Source organism: Lissotriton vulgaris, chromosome 1_1, assembly GCF_964263255.1.
Source record: "Lissotriton vulgaris chromosome 1_1, aLisVul1.2, whole genome shotgun sequence".
In the NCBI taxonomy this organism is placed as follows: domain Eukaryota; kingdom Metazoa; phylum Chordata; class Amphibia; order Caudata; family Salamandridae; genus Lissotriton; species Lissotriton vulgaris.
Genome location: NC_141685.1, coordinates 2,090,717,566 through 2,090,738,857, shown reverse-complemented (window position 1 = coordinate 2,090,738,857; position 21,292 = coordinate 2,090,717,566). Strand labels below are relative to the sequence as shown.

Genomic DNA, 21,292 nt, shown 5'->3' with positions numbered 1-21,292 from the left:
TAAGACAACATCAGCTGTGACCTATGGGGCAGGGGTATGCAGGATGGTCCCCATAGACATTCTCCAGTCAATCAAAAACACATTTTTTAAATCATTGACCTCACTCCCACAATCTTACTCAAATTATGTTACCCATTTGGAATTGGGTCTCCCGTATATTATGGACTCAATTCGTATGGCCCCACTTCTGCTGTGGCTCTCAATTTGGCATAGGGATTCAGTCCCCTTGAAAAAAAGGATTTTCAGTGATCTGCAAAATTTGGAAAACCACAGCAAGAGTGGATGGTTAAATTATGTTGAGTGGGAATTTAATGCTTTAGGTTTGTGACATCTCTTCAATGTTCCCGACTCGTGTAAGATATTTTCCAGGCATAGATTGGTCGGGACTTTTATGATGGAGCCCCAATACAATCGTACAGAGAGGAACTATCGAGCACAGATGGTTCGGATGTATCAACTGACCCCGCCACTGTCAGATAACCAGTTCTCTTATGTAGCTGAGGTCTCGTTCTCAGCTCATCAGTTCATTTTGATGAGATTTCGATGGAACATGATTCCTCTGATCCTGTGGTATCCGGCCAGAAGTTTTAAACATTCTAATCTGTCTTGGTGCCCTTGTGACTCTAAGTCACCTCAGAATGAGCTACATTTGGTACTGTTTTGTAGTTTGTATGCCCGGGAAGGAAAGAAATTCATAATTCCTATTTTAAAGAGGAACCACTTTCATTCATGTCGGGCAGCACTTTACTATCTGAAATCATTACCGAACCCGATGGCTTGTTTCGCCGTGGAATCTTTCCTGTGGGCATGCATGAATAAGAGGAACTATGTGGCTCAAGAATGAAGTTTGTAGTCCTTTTTTTATTCTTTATGGTTTCCAAATCTTTTAATAACTTTTAACCTAATGCACTTTGTATGAATTTAAGCGCGTAGTAATGGGGGCCTGTATCCATGAATTTGATAAGGGCTGCCTTGGCAGGATCTGAAGTCTGTTTTTATGTGATTTTACTTAGTGGGTTTTATTCATTTGTATGTACTTTTATGATGTTGTGTAGAAAGATCGAATAGAATTTTATGAATGAATGAACTATGCAAATCCTGCATGTTCATGCATGTGCAGCGGGCTTGAAAGTTAATTGGAATAAATCTCTTCTGGTTGCACATGCTGATTGGATGGAGAGATGCCATGGCGACCCCCCAGATGCCATGCACACAGGTAGTGTTAAATATCTAGATATTCATACTGCTTCGCACCTGCACAAGACATGGAATCTCAATATCTCCCCTCAACTGACACAATTAGATCAAAGCATTCACAAATGGACTGCACTTCTGTTGACCCTAACAGGCAGGATAACACTTTTCAAAATGATCACCCTACCTAAATTCCCATTTGTCCTGCAAAATTTTGCTCATTCTTTTCCAATATCTTTTTTCGACAAACTGAGAGTCTTCTAAAATGTTTGTGGTTTGGTAAAGAACAAAGAATAGGTTGGGCTAAATGCACACAAGCCATGTACGATTGATAGCTTGGCATGGCACATGCCCAATTCTATTAATGCATTGCCAAACGTACAATTATCAATGACTGGATGTTCAGAGACAAGGATAACCTAGCATGTAGATTGGAACTACATTATTTTCAGGAAACATCCTACACACCTATTATACCACACAAAGATCCCTAAGAAAATTCCAGATCCTTCTATGGAGGTGCTACAGCATGGCTTAAAGGTTTGTCACACATTGTTTGTTCTAACAATGCATATTGGAAACCTCAATATGGAAAGGTGATTGATTTTGGACAAACATGAGGGTCATTGACTTGACTTAATCAGAATCTTTCTAATGAAAGTTCTATGGGATATGGATGCTGTTAGAAATAGGGGTCTCTAGTTGGCAAAGGTAGGTACCTTTGTCCAAGAAGGGACCCTTCTTTCTAGTCAATGTAAGGGGGATACACTTCTAAAATAACACCTGCTCACCTCCTTGGTAGTTTGACACGAGCAGACAGGCTTATCTCCGGGGCAGTGTGTAAAGCATTTGTGAACTCATACAGTACTACAGTGAAAACACTACAAAAGGACACCACACAAATTTAGAAAAATAAGTAACATTTATCTAAGCCAAAACAAGACCATACAACAGAAATCCACAATACAGTACTAAAATATGATTCTTAAAAGGTAGAAACAGTTCTGTTCCAAGAAAATGTTGGAAGCGACACTTTTACACAAAGTACCTTGGATGCGTCACAAAATGCAAGCAAAAAGGGTTGCAGGAAAGATGATACGTTGGTTCCTTCCACTCAGGGTAGGTGATGCGCCGGTTCCATGCTCAGGGGAAGGTGATGAGTCAGTTTGTTACTACTGCGCAGGGTAGATGGTGCGTTGGTTCCTTACTGGAGAGGAGGTGATGTGTTGGTTTCTTACAGCGTGGGGAGGTGATGCGTTGGTTTCTTACTGCATCCCTCAATGATGCGAAAGACTTGATGATACAATGCGATGCATGACAATGCAGTATGATGCGATGCGTGAAGACCCTCGTCCCCTCGATGCGTCGGTTCTTCTCCAACAGGGCCTGCATCAGAATCGATGCGGTGATATCAAAAGCCGGAGGTCGGTGCTCAGGATTCCTTGCACAGCAGACACTTCAGACGCGAGCAGGCATTGCGTCAATTCTTCGGCAGCGGCGATGTGTAGGAAAATTCTTCTCACACTGCAGCGATGCATCGGAAACAGGCGATGCATCAATTTTCAGTTCTTGTAGTTTCCAGTCCCACAACAACCTCCAGAAGATCAAGAACACTGGCAGGCACCTCTCAGCAGGCCAGGACCCCCAGCAAAGGAGTTCAGGGTGGACTAGGAGTGTCGTATTTGTGACCCTGAGACTTCAGAACTTGACGCAAGCTCAATTTCAAGCCCTCAAGCAGGGAACACAGCAAACAGTAAAGTCCTTCTCCTTTCTTTGGCAACAAGTAAACACTGCAGGCCAACCCCAGACAGCAAACAGCACATCACAGGGGCAGTATTCCTCCTCAGTTTCCCCAGCTCTTCTCCTTGGCAAAGGTTCCTCTTGATATCCCAGAAGTGATCTAAAGGTCTAGGTCTGGGCCCCTCTTTTTATAATCCAAAGTCCATTGTTCTCTGTGGCAGAAAAGCACTTTTCCCAGCCAAAACTAGTTGTGTCCTCTCTGGTGAAGCGTTCTGCCAGGAGGTGGAGACAGCATTGTCCTTGGCAGACCAGGCCTATTCATGTGTGAAATAAATCTCCACCCCTACTCTGAATGCCACTCAGGTCTATTCAGCCCAGCCCCGATTCACCCTGGAAAGGCAGGATACACCTAACCCCCAAGTGGCTGTCTGAACAGAATGCACATCCCCAGCCCCTGTAACTCTAAAGCCAGACAGTCAATACACAACCCTAGCAAAGGCACACTAGATGGTTAGGCAAGAAAATACCTACTTTCTAAAAGTGATATTTTCAAACCCAGAATGTAAAAATCCCCCTTACTAAAAATGCCTCTTAACATTCTGAGTTCAGGCATTTCAAACTTTATTTTCCTATCTTGTTCCCATGGGCAGTAATGCACATAAGATGTAACGGGCAAACTCCCCATTCTATCCTATGGGGAAATAATAGCCTTTTATAGTGAAAAACTAAATTGGCAGTATTTCACAATCAGGACATGCCAGACACATCAGGGCATATCCTACCTTTCACATACACTGTACCTTTCCCACAAGAGTACCTTGGGGAAATGTTAGTCACCTTAGGGTTGACTAACATTTAAGAAAAGGGATAGTTAGGGCCAGGCAAGTGGGCGCTGGGCACACACAGTGCACTGTCTTAGGGACTTAACAGCAGACCAAATAAATCAATCATGGAAACACCAATCTATAACAACAATTGACAAAGACAACACTTGTACTTTGGCACTGAACAGCAGTGGCAAAGTGCCCAAAGCATCTAGACCAGCAAAATGAAGTCCAACACACAGAAAAAACCCAGGAGGCAAAGTCAAAAAAGCAGGGGAAACCCACGCCAATGATGCCAGGTATAACAGATGCCATTAAATCATTCACAGATTTATGCGGAGAATTCCAGCTGCATAAATCACAGTTTTTCAGATTCCTTTACTTAAGACACGTGTTAGAACCACTGCAACCTAAAATGATATACCTCCCCGCCAACCCCAGACTTCAACCCCTAGAATCCCAATCAACGATGGAAACACTAGGTTTCTCATGTACCATATCACATGGGTTTTTAATGCATCCCTGTCAACAACTAGATGAGATTGAAATATGAAGTTAACAGAATACAATAATGTAGTATTTTAAAGTATAGTGTAAATAACAAATGATATCTTTTGGATTGTCTCAAGGGAATGATTTTTGTGTATGAGTATGCCTTGAAAGTTTGGGGATGTGCGAGGTGGTGAATTTGGGCATTTTAGTCTAGGCATTAAAAACCTCTAGGGCAGGTACTCTGTCTTTTCTTACATGTTCCCATGCTCTGTGGAGGTGGAAGATGGCATTTCAATATTATACTGTGCTCTAGTTGTTAACAACCAAGAGCCAATGAATCCACTGAGATCTGGCTGGGAGATGGATATTGGTGAGCTTGACAACGACAAATGGAGAGAACCAAAGATAGTTCCCCGTACTCTGGCAATCTTGTCTCACCTATGGCTCATTCAACTATATTACCTACAAAGAACATAGTTCACTCAAGAGAAACTCTCCAAAATAAAGTCCGACATATCACCACTCACCACCCGCTGCCACAACGAAAGAAATCTGTTGTAACCCATCTGTTTTTGTGCTTGTAGAAGTCTAGCTCATGCCATAGAATGTAGTGATTCACGAAAATGTATTGGATAAGTCATTTTATGCTTGGGTGTCTAGCTGACATGTCGGTGGTTTTCTTCGTTGAAATAAACGTCTTCAAAAGAACAGTTTCTTGGATTTAGTAGAATCATAGAACACGTGGATCTGTAGATCTCAATTAAGGTAACCCAGGCGGTTGAAATATATGTGAAACTTAATCATAAGTGCAATACTGAACTCGCTAAAATATGATGTATCTATACAGCATTGGGATCCAAATATTAATATATTGAGTCAAGCATAAATACTGATACACCTATCAAAACTAATTTAATCAGAGCTTCTGCCTCAATCCATCACTCTTGGGTCAACACACCACGATGAACAGCAGAGACATAATTGGTAGTAGCAATGCATGTATGTCATTTTATGCATCATCGATTAATGAATACAATAAGTGTGACTGGATTACCAAATATTAGAAAAGATCCATAGAAGAGTTTAAATAAGGCTAAGTAATGTGCAATGTTCGACTTCAACTCATTGCTCGTCTAACAGTGGTGAGTGTTTGAAATGAAAGATTATTTACAGCAGTAATGAATTCTATATCTTTTCAGGATTCACAGCTTCAAGGGATCTAACTAGGTAAATGTAAATAAATCTACCTAAGAATCTCCGTAATACTTACAAGGGCAAGTCCATCTGCAGCCACACGTTTCTTCAACTTTTATAGCAGGGAGATTATTGTGACAGGTAGGCTTAGGAATCTTCGCACAGTTGACTTTGTGGCTTTCAAGAATTGTATGGCCACCTTGCAAACAAGTCACACTATGACACTGATCAGATAATGTCCATTTGTCACCAGGCTAAGGGTAATAAAAAGAATGAAAGAATATATGTCAACAACATTAAAAAGTCTCTCAGCAAGATATGTTCTGCATAAACCAGCCTCCCACAGGAAAAATATATTTGAAATGTCATGTAAAAATGTTGAGACATTTTGGGAATTTTGTGGAAATTCTGATAAAGTGTCATTCCACACAGGTCTACTTGAGTTCAATAATATATATTATAAAAAGTTAATTTTGGAAGATGCCCACTCTTAGACAAAAACTTCAGTAGGAATCTGTGCAATAATAGAAATGTACATTTTACTAACATCTAAACACAATTAGGACTTATGTAGAGGGACATGCTTGTGTATGTGTGTGTGTGTGTATGCTCTGAACTGCTTACCTGTGACATACAAACCAATCACAGATACCAATAAATAGTGTAATTGTTGGCATTAATTTAACAATCATACCTAATTGTAAAAGCATGATGCCTTCATATTTGTACCTTATTTTGTTATGTGACCTAATTGCATATTAAAGTGGGTTTTTAATCTGGGGATTTATGAGGTTCCCTGTGCGTCCTCAAAGTCCATGACTGTTTATAAAATTAAATATGCAGGAAGCTTTATAAAGCATATATTCTGTTTTGAGCACTTTAAAATGCTCTGTAAATGTGAAGGAATTTGAAATTGGAGGAAAATAATTAAGTGTGTATCCTTGATAAGTGGGACCAGCACAAGAACAAAAAACTGAATCTGGTATGGATAATTGGTGGCTTCAGTTGAAGAACTTGGATGCAGCAACAAAACAAGAGCAAAGAAGAGAAAGCATTATGATAGAGCCAGGCAAATTGTATCTTTTAGACATAAAACCAAATTTTGAAAAGGTTACACCTTCCCAATAAAATGAAAACTTCGATTTTTGTATATGATGTTTGTGAATTAACATGTTAAAAATGTGTCTAGTTTTTCAGTATTTTGGTGTTTTGCTTTGTTTTACAAACTATAACAGGATTGGGAATGCCAATAGGTCCACATGTGACATTGGGTTACTGGTTGAGGGAGTGAAACATTTAATCATGCAGTGAACACAATCCTTGTCAAGATGAGGCACAAACAAACCCTAAATTAACCTGTGCTCAACCCTCTGGTATGTTTGGCACAGAGCAGTCAGGCTTAAATTGAAGACAATGTGTATAGTATTTATGCACTATTTCAAACAGTAGTAAAGTGAAAACAAAACATAAGAGAAATCCGACAGCAACACCAAGTTAGAAAAATATAACAAAATATAATAAATAAATTTAGACCAAAATGATGCAAATCCAATCAGTAGAACCAGAGATAAAATTTGAAACATTTAGCAAAAATAGAGCCAAAAACACCAAAGCACCACTTGGTTGTGCGAGACCGGGTGAAAGTCACATGTTCAGGCTGACCGCGATGGAGCACAGGTCGGATACAGGAACCAGGTTAGTCCAGCTGAAAAGGATTCCCTTCTCAGTCCAATGCCAAAAGTTCTGTTCACAGTGGAAAGGGCAGCAGGGAGCAAGGAAAGCTTTGGATTTGTCCATCAAAGTAGCACAAAGAGCCAGCCAGGTGTCGTGGAGCATTTGCTGTAGCAAGAAGATCCTGTCAACAACACAGACAGTCGGGTCAGAGTTTCACGGTGGCGCTCCCCACAAGTGGATGATGCTGTTACATGAAGGGTCAGGCTGACAGAACTTTGTGTTGCCGGGCTGAGGAAATGACAAGGTTTTGGCACCAATGAGCCAGTTTACGTCACAAAGAACCCAAAAACCTCAATTCAGCCTCTCTGATACCACACCATGGGTCCAGGACCTGAGGGGCACCACATGGGGGTCTGGGGTTGACTCTAACTGGATCTGTATTGATCTGAGATTGGGAGCCTGTTATGTCCCTGTGGCTCTGAATAGGAGGTCGTAGACAACAACGAGGGTTTGGCTTGTGCGCAGTAAGGCTACGCCAATTATATAGTCAACAAAATAGATGCCAGTACTGCCCAATAATTCAAACACTTAATAGAAGAATGAGTAACTAATTGCTCATTTCTAAAGACCACTCTTTCAGTCTAGGAATAAATCTCATGAAATCTTTTTATTTTGATTACACCATTGGTTACTTTTTTCTTACTTGATGTATTACAAAAAGGATTAGAGATATTTCGCTTATTCACTCAGTCCAAAATATCTTCCATTAATACATAGGAGAGGGAGAAGGGCTCCTAATGATAACATTTAGAAGTGCAGGCTACAGGCACCTAATGGCTAAGGCAGAAATATGCCAACTTTCTAAAGGTGACATTTTCAAAATTGTAATTTAAAATCTGACTTCACCATAAGAAAGGGTTTTTCATTACAATTCAAAGATACCAAACGTAAACTGGTCATCTGTTCCCATTTGTTAATTACAGCTTATTAAATGTTTTTAGATAGCTCCAATGCTAAAGGACTGCCACTCTGCTTGACTGCTGCCCTTCTGTCCTGCTGGACTGTTGCCCTGCTTTGCTTACATGTTGACCTCTTGCCCGGGTGAAAAGGACTGTACCTTCATCTCGAGAACCACAGAGTGATTCCAAAGACTACTTGGCTGGCATCAGGACACAACAGGCTTCTAACAACGTTGCTCCTGGACCTGGACACCGCCATCTGTGAGTCTACCCTGTCAATTGGTGCAACCCCAGTCTTGGACAATTGAAGTGGTCCTGTGGTGCTCTGCCAGCCTCTGTGGATCCGGCTGAACAGACGCATCTAATCTGCCGCATGGCGCTACCATAATGCGGAAAACATGCATTGCAGCTATCACGTGGATTGTAACTTCCGCAAATACCCACATCGCATCGCAGCACATTGCCCCATTGTGTAATATGGTCACATTTAGGCCTGAGTAGGAACACTACGGTTTTACATGCTCACATTTTTAAAGATTGCAAAAGAAACAATTGATGGACTGAATGCTGGACAATGCAAACATTCACCCCCAGTCACAAGGATCTGGGTTTAATCCATCATTCTTTAGCTCACCACACCACCCCAGTTTGGACTCAGCCATGTACAAATCAGTCTTGACCCTGTTCCTTGTAGGAACAGTCCAGCCAGAACTGCCAAGTCAGGTCCTCCCTGGACCAGAAACAGGCATCCTGGTACTAGCTTCAGGGCATCACCCTTCATCAGCCAGGCTAGCTTGAATTGAGTGGTGTAGTGAGCACGGGACCCACATCTGGGCATACCCATCCATCTTAGGGCGACATATGCAAAAGAAACAATTGATGGATGGAATGCTGGACAATGCAGGCTAGTTTGAATCCAGTGGTGTAGTGAGCACGGGACCCACATCTGGGCATACTCTTCCCACTTAGGGCGACATTTGCAAATGAATTAATGGACGGAATGCTGGACAATGCAAATATTCACCCCCAGTCACAAGGACCTTGGTTTAATCCATCATTCTTTTGCTCACCACACCACCCCAGTTTGGACCCAGCCATATGCAAATCAGTCTTGACCCTGTTCCTTGTGGGAACAGTCCAGCCCGAACTGCCAAGCCAGGTCTTCCCTGGACTGTAAACCAGCATCCTGGGACCAGTTTCAGGGCATCACCCTTCATCAGCCATGCTAGCTTGAATCTAGTGGTGTAGTGAGCACGGGACCCACGTCTGGGCATACCCATCCATCTTAGGGCGACATATGCAAAAGAAACAATTGATGGATGAAATGCTGGACAATGCAAACATTCACCCCCAGTCACAAGGATCTGGGTGCAATCCATCATTCTTTTGCTCACCACATCACCCCAGTTTGGACCCAGCCATATGCAAATCAATCTTGACCCTGTTCCTTGTGGGAACAGTCCAGCCCGAACTGCCAAGCCAGGTCCTCCCGCTGGAGTTATTCAACTTCAATATTAGAGACTAAGCCTGAATATAGAAATCTTCACAGTATTTGTCTTGCGGTCCCCTGAAATGATGCTTCATCCTAAAACACAGCCAGTTTCCTTGCTCTGATGAAGTTTTCCTTCATAGACATTTTTCTTCTAAGTTCGTAGGTAAGAAGTGACCAGGCCAATCCACTTTGTGTATCTGGACAGAGCTCCATCGCAGTCAGCCATAACTTTTGACTTTGCCCCACGCTGCTCGACTTGAAGGCTGCAGTTGGTGCTTTGATCTTTTAGGTACTCTTCTACTTTAAAAGTTAAAAATTCATATATACTGCTATTAGGAGTCAAATAATTTGCTAAAATGTACTCATTTGTTTCTGAATTGGTGTGGAATTTTTCGTAGGTTGTGTTTTCACATTATTTCTGATTGAGGGCTGCATAAATACTTTACACATTGCCTCTAAGGTAAGCCTGACTGCTTTTGTGCCAAGCTAACAGGGGGTTAAGCACAGGTTAATGTTGTGACTTTTTGTGGTTTCCCCCTGACAAGGACTGTAGCTGTTGCTTGAAAAGAGCTCACACCACCTCAACCATCAACACAATTTCTCACAAATATATTCACCTCATGATACGCTGTTAAAAATTGTGGGCTAAAGTCGGGAAAAATCCAGTCCCCTATCATGTTGACCAAAGAGGCAATCGTTTGATACAGGTCAATAAAAGGGCATTAATGGCCAGTACAGAAATGCATTATATTAAAAAAAACTTAAAAGTGGTTTCACAGTGGCAACTTTCACATTACTACTATACTATCAATATAGAACGGTGGTGTGTGTCTACTCAGGAGACTTGTTATGTTATGTTATTTTGTGTCTTTTATAGCGCTCGGCTACTCAAATGAGTGTCCCGGCGCTTTATTGACAAGCTGAAAACGCTAAACACAACAAACAGCTAAAAACAGGTCAGTAGGGCAGAAATCTAAGAGGCAAGGAGCCAGGTTTTCAGGCCCTTCCTAAAAGCCAGCAGATTAGAAGTGCTACGAAGAGTCAGGGGCAAAGAGTTATAGAGTTGAGTGGCCCGGAGCTTAAAGGAGCGACCTCCCATGCGTGTCTTCCTCACACGAGGAACAGTGGCCAAGAACAGAGACTCAGATCTCAACGATCGGAGAGGGCGATAGGCAAAGAACCTCTTCTGCAGGTATTTAGCCCCTGTTGCATAAAAGGCCTTATGATGGAGCTTTAAGGCTTTAAAAGCTATCCTCTGGCAAATAGGCAGCCAGTGAAGCGATTGCAATAAGCCAGAGACTCTGGTTCGCCTATGCAGGCCAAAAATGGCACGCGCTGCCGCATTCTGTACCACCTGCATACGTTGCAGGAGATATTCCGGCAGGCCAAGATATAAGACGTTTGAATAATCCAAACGTGAACCAATCAAGGCCTGTACCGTCACCCTCCTGTGGTCCTCGGAGAGCAGAGGGAAGAACTTCCGAAGCATACGGAGCAGACCAAAGCAGGTGCCAGTAAGGGCCAGGACCTGTGATCTTAGAGTCAGACCGTTGTCTATCTTGATCCCCAGGTTCTTAGCGAGCTGAGACGATCGCCCAGGAGGAGACATATCAGCCGGCCACCATACCTGCCAGTCTGGATCAGATTGACAGCCGAAGAAGAGCACCTCTGATTTGTCAGAGTTGCACTTGAGGCTGTTCAGTTGGAGCCACTTAAAAACAGCACTCAGGCACTCACGGATGCTCTCTCCATCAAAATCCTCTCCTTGCCGGCAGGTAAAAAGCAGCTGGGTGTCATCTGCATAGGATACGATCTGGGCCCCGAAAGACTCGGCCAGAGCCGCCAGAGGGGTCATAAAGATGTTAAAAAGAGTCGGGCTCAATACCGAGCCCTGCGGGACTCCGACTCCCAATGGCGGCATCTCAGCAGAGCTAGAGGAGGCCCAGACCGTTTGTCAACGGCCAGCTAGGAAGGAAGTAAACCAGCTGAGCACCGTCCCCCTCAGACCGATCTCATAGAGTCTGACCAGCAGATCTTCATGGGGGACGGTGTCGAAGGCCGCCGACAAGTCCAGCATAATAAGCATGGCTCTGCCACCCACGTCCAACGTCTCCTTGATAGCCTCGGATAACCTCCAGAAGCGCCGTCTCCGTGCTAAGATTAGGGCGAAAGCCCGATTGGTTGGAATGTAACAGGTCGTGTGATTCCAAAAAATTGGAGAGGACGTTATGAACGTGCTTCTCCAGGGTCTTAGCCAGTGCAGGAAGCAGAGAAATAGGTCTATAATTGGCTAAGACCTCAGGGGCCAGACCGGGCTTCTTAATAAGGGGAATAACCATGGCCTGTTTCCACACCGACGGGACCTCACCCTGACTCAGGGAAAGATTCAGGAGGGGGTTGACCAGCGGATTTACCACTTCCGCCATTTTCGCCAGAAATTTGGCCGGAAATGGATCGAGTGGCGAGCCAGATTTGAGATTGGCCAGAAGCGACAGTGACGAGGCAGTTGAGAGAGGCGGAAAATCTGACAGGACTGGGCCTGGGGGCACCGATGAAGCGGGACTAGCCTCAGAACACAAAGAGGCAACGACCGGCCGAGGAGGAAATGAATCCTGAATTAACTTGATCTTTGTAGTAAAGAAAAGTGCCAGATCCGATGCCCAGGTCTTAGTAGGGGCAGACTGACTCGCATTAGACAGAGGGGCAATAAATTCCCTGACAATTGTAAAGATCTCTTTGCAGGAGTTCGAGGCATCCTCGATCCTTCTCGCAAAGTAGTTTTTCTTCTCAAGGATAATATCTCGATGATAGATTTTAACCAAGGCTTTGTATTCTATGTACTTCATACAAGGAAATACATGCAACTAATGCATCTATTGACATTAAATCGACGAAATATACAAATGATAGAGCTTAATCACCCCCTTATTGCAGGTGTTAAATAGGTGAGGAAATTCATTGTTTTCATTGTTAGACACATTTAAATACTGATCAATTGTGTTCAGCAGAATTTCAGAAGAAAGCAGATGTGTTGCTCCCAGCCAAGCTGTGGATTTCCCTGATCTATTTACGAAAAGGTGCATTATAATATCACAGCAGAAGACATCACTTCCAATTCTTTGAACATTTTTCAAGTCTTTAGAAATGTCCAACTGGGAGAAGTAAACTTGGAACTTCAGCATTGAAGCATAAAGCAGCATGTTTATTTGTATTTTTCCTGATGTGCTTCTTTGTGTACTGGTCACGGAATGTGAAAAGTACTTTTACTGGTCACAGAATGTGAAATGTACTTTTTTTTTATCTGGGACACACACACAAGATGTGATGTAACTGCATTCCACCCTTTTTCATTTATGTCAATTTCTATATTATGGTGATGGATAAAGTGCTAGAAAATAAGAAACATCTCTTGGTTCCCTGAATGTACTGTGTTCCATGACTCAAATATAATTGGTTTAGGAAGCGCTGTCTGTCTCATGAAGTTATGTGCAACAGATCTCAAACACTGCTTTGAAATGTCTTGCTGAAAGTTCACAGAGAACAGTATGCGGCATTGATCTGCACTGAAAATAAATTAGCCTCCAATATGCACTCACCTGTTTTTCGTTGCCATCCTCATCAAGGCATACTCGAGCGTATTCTGAAAAGAAAGCATACAAGTTAAAACGTTTCATAAGTCTGAGGGTTGATAGTTTATTTTTTCTTTTTAAACTTAACTGCGTTGTTTCAGGTAGCTATAAGGTGAAGTTACTGCTACAAACAGTACATACGAATGCACAATTATAAATGTACAAGAAAAACAAAAAGGTGACATTACCCAACTTTTGAAAGTGCACAATACCTACATTTACCATATTACTTTTCATCCGTATTACTCTGGGTAGCTAATGCCTAAAAGTAAAAATGTTGTTACTTGTATTAAAGAAAATGAAACAAGCAGTCAGAGCTCATTCAGTGGTATGTTCAGTAGCAGCTGGCATGGTTGGTTCACGGGTGGTGGAGGTGCGTGCGGGGGGTGTGGGGGTACAGGGTGGATAGTGGGCAATAAAAAAAAAATATATATATATATACAATTCTTTAAAAATACTTACCTTGCCGCGCCGGGTCCCTCAATTTTTACCCCCTTTATCAGACTGAGGAAAATTAAATTTTGGTCATGATGTGTTCCCTAGCGCGTACCCCACCGACTCCATGTACCAGCTTAAAGTGCATGTAACTTCCCTCCTGTGCCAGCTATGAAGACGCAAATACATTTGCGTCCACCGTCTACCTGTCTTCTTTCAGATCCACCATGAATGGATTATATAGTCCGTTCCTAAGTATGCTATGCCACCGTCTTTTTGTAGTACACTTTTCATTTTTCCTGCTCTAGCCAGAGTAGGCCCTGAATTCCTACCATCTGAACCTCTTTTGTGGCTCCTGGCTCTGCCCAGGCTACTTCTGTACTCGTGAACTCTGTCCTACTTTCAGCGCGGCCCCTCGCGCTCAGCTCAAGCCTGCTTTCTGCCAAGACTGACTATAACCTTCGAGTTATCTGTTCCGCCCCCCGAGAATACATTCCTGCCTACTAGATCCTGTAAACATCCTCTCCAGCTGCAGAGCCAAAAGGGCCGACCTGTCTTAATGCAAGTAATTCATAGCCTCCGTTGCCATGCTTCCATGGAAGGCCCCGTGCCCCCACGCTTCACATGTAGACACTTAGGCGCTCATACACGCATCCACAGTTAGCATAGAGTAGCTTCTGCCCTAGAGACCTTTTCCGCCCAGATAGTATAGTTCCTAAACATCAGATATCAGATATGATAGAAGTACAAGTTGATCTGACATGCCAGACTTCTGTCTCTTTCCGTCAGTGTAAATGTCAAGTCCCCTGCACCCCGTCAATCACACGTCATGCAGCTGCGCGCGCATCCAAGCTTCCGATTTTCTGCTGACATTGCAACATTCTGTTAGCACCACCCCTTGGTGCCACCCATTTGCGTCACCTATCAGTGACGTTTCTAGCACACACCTCTGGTTCACGCCTAGTTTACGCCTCTTGATGATGTACTAGTACCACGTGTATACTGTTATCTTGTCTTCTCTCAGCTGTTACACCTCTTACATTGACTCCTATGTATAAATCAAGTATATAAGCTATGTATTGATAATAAACTTCAGCGCTCTATCCCTTCTGACACCCCTGTGGTGGTCAGAACATGATATCCTGATTCCTTTATGAGGAATAAAACCCTTAGAAACTCTAACACCACGGACTCTGTTTTCTTTCCTTCTGATTGAGTTATTATTGATTAAGTACTTACCTGCATAGAAATTAAGAGAGTAAATTAATTATTTACGTCATTTTGGCGCCCGAATAGGGACCCCTCCCCCACCTCACGCGCCGGTTGGTGCGTTGCATACTGTGTCCCCTGCCATCAGTTAGATTGAATACACGTGTACTGGCAGGATTTCCTGCATCTCCCTCTGACCCACGGAGGTGACGAAGACTGCGATCAGTGCCCAGACGAGGCGGTGAGGAGTGCGGAGGATCCCGACCAGAGCCCAGCCGAAAGAAGCAAGGTCCGAGGTGTGAAGAGGCCCACCAGTTTTCCGAAGTTTTCCGAAGTTTTCCGAAGTTTCCGAAGTTTCGAGTCGAGTCCAGTCGAGTTTTCCGAGGCCTTCTGTTTTCCGTGCTTCCCGGTGAGTACCATTGCTGGGTCGTATCTAGACGGGTTTGGGTACGCAAGTCCGGTCTGCACTGTTTTTAGGCAGTGTATCTGTACTGTTTAGCAGTATATCAAGTATTCCGAATTTCTGCACTGTTACGGCAGTGTATCTGTACTGTTGAGCAGTACATCTAGTATAGGGGGGTAGTCATTTATGTCTACAATGTGTTATGTGATTAATGTTGTGGTATGAATGTGACTGTTCAAACGTGTATTATTGTGTTTCTCGTATAATCTAGCTGTCAAAAGTATTAAGGAATAAAGATCTAGCGTTCAGTAATAAGTAAGCAAGATGCCGTTCTTTAACAAGTTAAAACAGATAGGAACTAGGAAAGGGTTACTGGAGGAAGAAATTCCTATCCCCCCTAGGGACACTCCAGGCAATTTTATGTATCAGAAACACGGCATAGATGCCATATTATATCTAGATTTATGGGCCGATTATACCAAACACCTAGACGAAAGACACAGATGGCCTGTCACTGGAACATGGGATGCCGAGTGCATCATGAGGGTAGAAGAAGCATTATGGAAAAAGAAAGCTAGACAATCTCAGAAGGACGCCATAGAGTTTTGGCGTAAGGAATCACGTAAGCGTGCTGACAAAGCACTCCGTAGAGAAGACAGACTTAAAGAATCAGATAAAGAGCAAGAAAACGAATTAGTTACTGAAGGGATCCGAGTAAAAACAGAACAAATAGACCGTGCCCGAAATAATCTTGTAAACGGTATGTATCTTGCAGCAGATGGCACATCTGAAACTGAATCAGAAATACCGAAAAACTTACCGACACCATTAGTTCCAACTAAAGTAATGCATAAAACTACTAAAGACATATTCCTAAATTCATATCTAGAGGATGTAGTACCAGCTTATACCAATCTGCCTGTTCGTGCCCTGCCTACTGACAGGGATGGGGGTGGCACTGCGCCCCCAGATAATGTCCCGCCGGTACCACGACAGACCTCCCCTGTTCCGCCAGCTCCGCCACTTCCCCCACTCAAAACAGACCTACCGAAACCAGTCCTACCTGATCTTACTAAACGACAAATTCAAGTCCAAATTCAGACTCCGCGAAGAGATAATGCCCAAGCATCCGCCTCAGGAGGTGCGACAGCGGGTCTACAGACCCCGCCACCGACACACAGATTGCATTTAAGGGACACGCAGAATCCTTTCCAGTCTCCCTACTCATCCCGGCTTGACGCATTCAAAGATAGGATGTCAGTTTGTAGATATGATCCGGTACCCGGAAAAGACGATTTAATGGTATTAGCATCACTTCGATTAAGATCTGCTACCGATAACTTGCTATGCTATGTAGGAATGCAGGAAATTCTCGACAGACTATACAAGTTCATACTGACAGGGAAAGACCCCGAAAGTGTTAAAGCTGCCATGCATAAACAGAAAGTTGACATTCAAGCACAGATATTACGATTTTTCATAAATTGTGTGATAAGAGAACGAGACAGGCCTGGGACAGGTCAAAGTGAATTAGACGCATTAAACAAGTGGGGTCAAAATATAGCAGACGCAAAGCATGATAAAGGGACTTGCATAGCCAGTATGTCCCAGAAAATAAGAAAGGCAGTATTGACAGCACACCAGGAAGAGAATGATAAAACTTCCTCCGAGGAGGAAGAGGAACATGAAACATCAGGAAAAGCATCAGGAAAATATACAGATACTATAGCATATGTAGGTAAGGGAGCCTACCTTAGGAAGGGTGTCCGTCCAGAAAGCAAGAGAGTCTTTCTCTCTGAGTTAACAAATCCGAATTCTTCTGAACATCAGTTCCAGGAAACTGATAAAAGGCTTCGAGACCGAATGGGGTACCATGTACTGAACTCTATGGACGAACAGGAATTAGCTCGGTCAGCTGTATTATGGGCCGAAAATCCAGACATGTATAATGATGACACGTTAGTGCAGACATTCTTGAACCTTTCCCCGGAAGAGCAGAAAATAGCAGGTGTATATATGATTCAGCACCTCCTCATCAAGTTCAGAAATCATCATTCTGATCCAGGTCCCTTACACGAGACATTAGAAGCACTACTCATGGATAGATGGAGAGGTTTTAGTACCAAATTAATACAGATAATTCTAGAGCAACGACGTAAGTATTACAACTTCCTAAGCTCTGAATATGTTCCCGCCCCGCCTCCAGAAAGAAAAACGTACCACATGCAATGCGGTGGTGGCATTGAAAGTCAGAATCCCTTACGAGAAGTACACCCAGTTATGGGTGCGGACCAACGCCTGAAGCGTGTGTATGTTCACACACCACTGACTAAGTTAGAACTGTTAGAAATGAAGAAATTAGTTCCGTGCCATGACAAAGACCCTGCAGGTTTTCACAGAGAGCTCAAGGATATGTTACTGATGGGAGATTACACGTATGATGATATTACGAAAATGTTGAAAGTACTGTTGCCCACGGGCATTTACGAGAAATTGAAGGAGAAGGATTGGGAGGTGGGAGAGTCAAAGATAGCATGGGCGGAAATAGAAGACGAAGAAAGCAAACGAGTCCCAGGGTTAGGCCTTGGGGATCTGACTAAAGCATTACCAGGTCTAATCGTACAGGTTTTGCCAAGATTATTGACAACTAGAAAGGAAGATTGGGACGCAATCTCGTCCTGTAAACAGAAACAAGATGAAGATACTAGTGACTTTTATTCACGATTCGAGAAATGTTTCATCATAAATAGTGGTCTAAAAACTAGTAGCGAGTCATATCCACACCTTTTTGTAACAAAATTAGTAGAGAACGCCCTACCACTAGTTAAAAATAGAGTGTACAAGGTTGAAAGTACTTGGCAGGCAAATACGCCATCACAGATGTTACAAATGTTACAATATCACCAGAACAGAATAAGGGAAGAACAAGATCAGGAACAGAAACGTATGAAAGACACGAAAATGAAAATGTTAGTAGCTCAGACGATTCCAGCCGAGGGTCATAGAAAAGGTGGGGCCCAGACCAATCATTCTGCCGCTCCCGTTAAAGGGACATGTAATTATTGCAAGCAGCCAGGTCACTACGTACATGAATGTCCAGTCCTGAAACATAACATCGAGACAGGTAAAACTAAAGAAAGACCGCGTCCGCCTAGACATGAACAGGGTCATCAACAGACCTCACAGAACGAACAGCCAATGCAGAATACACAGCCTATGCATGATCAGTCCCATACAGTACAGACAGTAGCGGTACCACAGCCACAGCATGCTCAGACACAGCCCGCTGCCGCAACCCGGCAAGTCTCACAACAGATGTACCAGTATGCCCAGTCGGCATATCCAGACTATCAGCGATATACATGAAACAGCCTAGAGAGGGAAGGTGATTTGCCTCTTATTGAAATTCCTGTAGATCAAGAAGGTCCTTATGTACATAGTCACGTATTAGGAAAAGACAGAAAGTTTTTAATTGACACAGGGGCAAGTCGCACTACTATAAGTCATAATGAAGTTCCAGGGGCACCCCTCTCAGGCTCACAGAATGTTTCCCTTGGTTTTTCAGGACAGCCTATTGTAAATGAAGTGTCAGAACCAGTACCACTAGCTGTGGGTCCATTATCTCGAGTTACAGATTTGTTACTTACGAAATCATGTCCAGAAAATCTGTTAGGAATTAAAACACTGAAAGCTCTAGGAGCTATCATATGCTGTTCCCCGGAAGGAGTCAGACTCTTTCTACGGGATTTCAAGGGTCATTATGTTTTACGTGACTTTGATGTCAGATTGAAAAATGTACCAGATCACTTATGGGCAAAAGGCCCAGCTGATGTAGGTTGTATGCATATCACTCCATATCGTGTTACACTCAAGACAGGAGTTGTTCTACCCAGAATCAGACAATACAAGTTACCACCCGATGCTGTAGTGGCTTTACTGAAAATCATTGAAGAGCTTATTGCCCAAGGAGTGGTCGTAGAGACCGACTCCAATATCTGTAATTCACCCATCATTCCAATTCTTAAACGTACAGACCGCAATGCACCGCCAGTATATCGGCTGGTGATTGACCTTCGAGAACTGAACAAATGTATTGTACCACAGTACCCTGTGGTCCCTGATATCTCCTCCCTATTAACTGCTATTGACTCAGAAGCAACGTTCTTTACTGTAATCGATCTCAAGAACGCTTTCTTCAGTGTACCTATTGACCCGGAGAGCCAATATCTCTTCGGATTCAGTTTAAATGGACGAAGTTTCAAATTTTCCCGTGCACCTCAAGGATTTACAGAAAGCCCCAGCATCTATAGTCAAGCACTGAAAAGACAACTAGATTGTATTCAAATGCCAGTTAATACCGCCCTACTGCAATACGTCGATGATCTACTGATCACCGCACGAAGTGAACCCGAATGTGAACAAGCATCATTAACAGTTTTGCATTTCCTGGCCGACAAGGGACACAAGGTGTCTCCTTCGAAGCTACAATTCTGTGTTCAGCAAGTTGTGTACTTGGGTCACTTGCTGTCCAAAGTGGGGAGACAGCTCACTCCCGATCGCATTCAATTAATTGTAAACATGCCACAACCCCAGACACAAAAGGAAGTGCGGGCCTTCATAGGCCTCACCTCGTACTGCAGACAATGGATTCCTCAATACGCATTTCTAGCTAAACCACTCATTCAGTTAACGACACAGGAGGCAGCGACTTCGATTGCCCTCCCTTGGACTCAGGAACACACACAAGCCTTTGAGGAATTAAAGAAAGCTTTATGCCAAGCGCCAGTTTTAGCGACACCATGTTACAGCAAACCGTTTACACTTTTTGTTACAGAACGTGACGGTACAGCGTTGTCTGTCCTCACTCAAGATCAAGCAGGTTCACATAAGCCTTGCGCTTATTTTTCAAGTACATTGGATTCAGTAGCCCAGGCACTCCCTGCGTGCTTAAAGTCAGTAGCAGCAACAGCACTAGCAATCAGACAGAGCGACTCAATTGTTCTAGGTCATCAGTTAACAGTACAAGTTCCACATTCTGTAGAGGTTCTGTTAAACAGAACCCAGACTCAACACTTGACTATAGCACGACTTACGGGTTACGAATTGACATTATTCCAGCCACACATAGAAATCAGACGCTGCAGTATCTTGAACCCAGCGACATTGTTACCTACAGTTATGACAGATCCAGCTCCACATGATTGTATAGAGATCATTAATGCAGTAACAAAGCCCAGACGAGATTTAACAGATGTTCCATTGACAAATCCAGACCTGACACTTTATGTGGATGGTTCATGCATGAGAACAAGTACAGGAGAATTAGTGGCTGCATATGCAGTGACCACTGAAACTGAAGTTAAAGAAACACATCGTATTGATACACTGTCTGCTCAAGCGGCAGAGCTCATCGCTCTGACCCGAGCCTGTATACTAGCCAAGAACAGAAATGTTAACATATACACTGATTCCCGTTATGCGTTCGGAGTCGTACACGACTTCGGCATGCTCTGGCAGGAACGAGGTTTCCTGACCTCTCATGGTACAAAGATACAACATGGTCCACTCATTCAAGCACTGTTGGAAGCAATACATCTGCCTTCAGGCATATCCGTCATGAAGTGTAAAGCACATACTAAAGTCACAGATTCTGTTTCCCAGGGTAACGACCTGGCAGATCAGACAGCAAAACATACAGCACTGACTCACACTCAGACAACTGATACGATAAAGACAACAGATCCGACAAACTGCATGACAGTCAGGGATCCCACACTAGATGTTATTGACATTCAGACACATGCTACTCCAGAAGAAATAAAGAAATGGATTGAACTAGGAGGGATCCAGACAGATCAAGGTTGGATGACGAAGGGAAAATCTATATGGTTTCTCCCTGACTCTATGGTTCAAGTCATGATAAATACAGCACATAGTCCTGCCCACCTAGGAGAGAAAGCAATGCTAGACAGTTTGCAAAATCTCTGGTACAATAAACACTTACGAGCCGCAGCAAAACAGAAAGTGCGTACTTGCATGATCTGTTG

At 43.3% G+C, this 21,292-nt stretch overlaps 1 protein-coding gene across 1 annotated transcript in view; it reads right to left on the bottom strand.

Annotated features, from left to right (window-relative positions):
* VWF (von Willebrand factor) overlaps positions 1-21,292 on the bottom strand; it is a 1,126,314-nt gene that overhangs the window by 443,608 nt on the left and 661,414 nt on the right. The window contains exons 33-34 of the mRNA XM_086921215.1: positions 13,166-13,209; positions 5,521-5,698 (exon numbers count right to left, since the gene is read on the bottom strand). Of these exons, the coding sequence (XP_086777341.1) occupies positions 5,521-5,698; positions 13,166-13,209 (222 nt within the window). The remainder of the gene's footprint in view (positions 1-5,520; positions 5,699-13,165; positions 13,210-21,292) is intronic.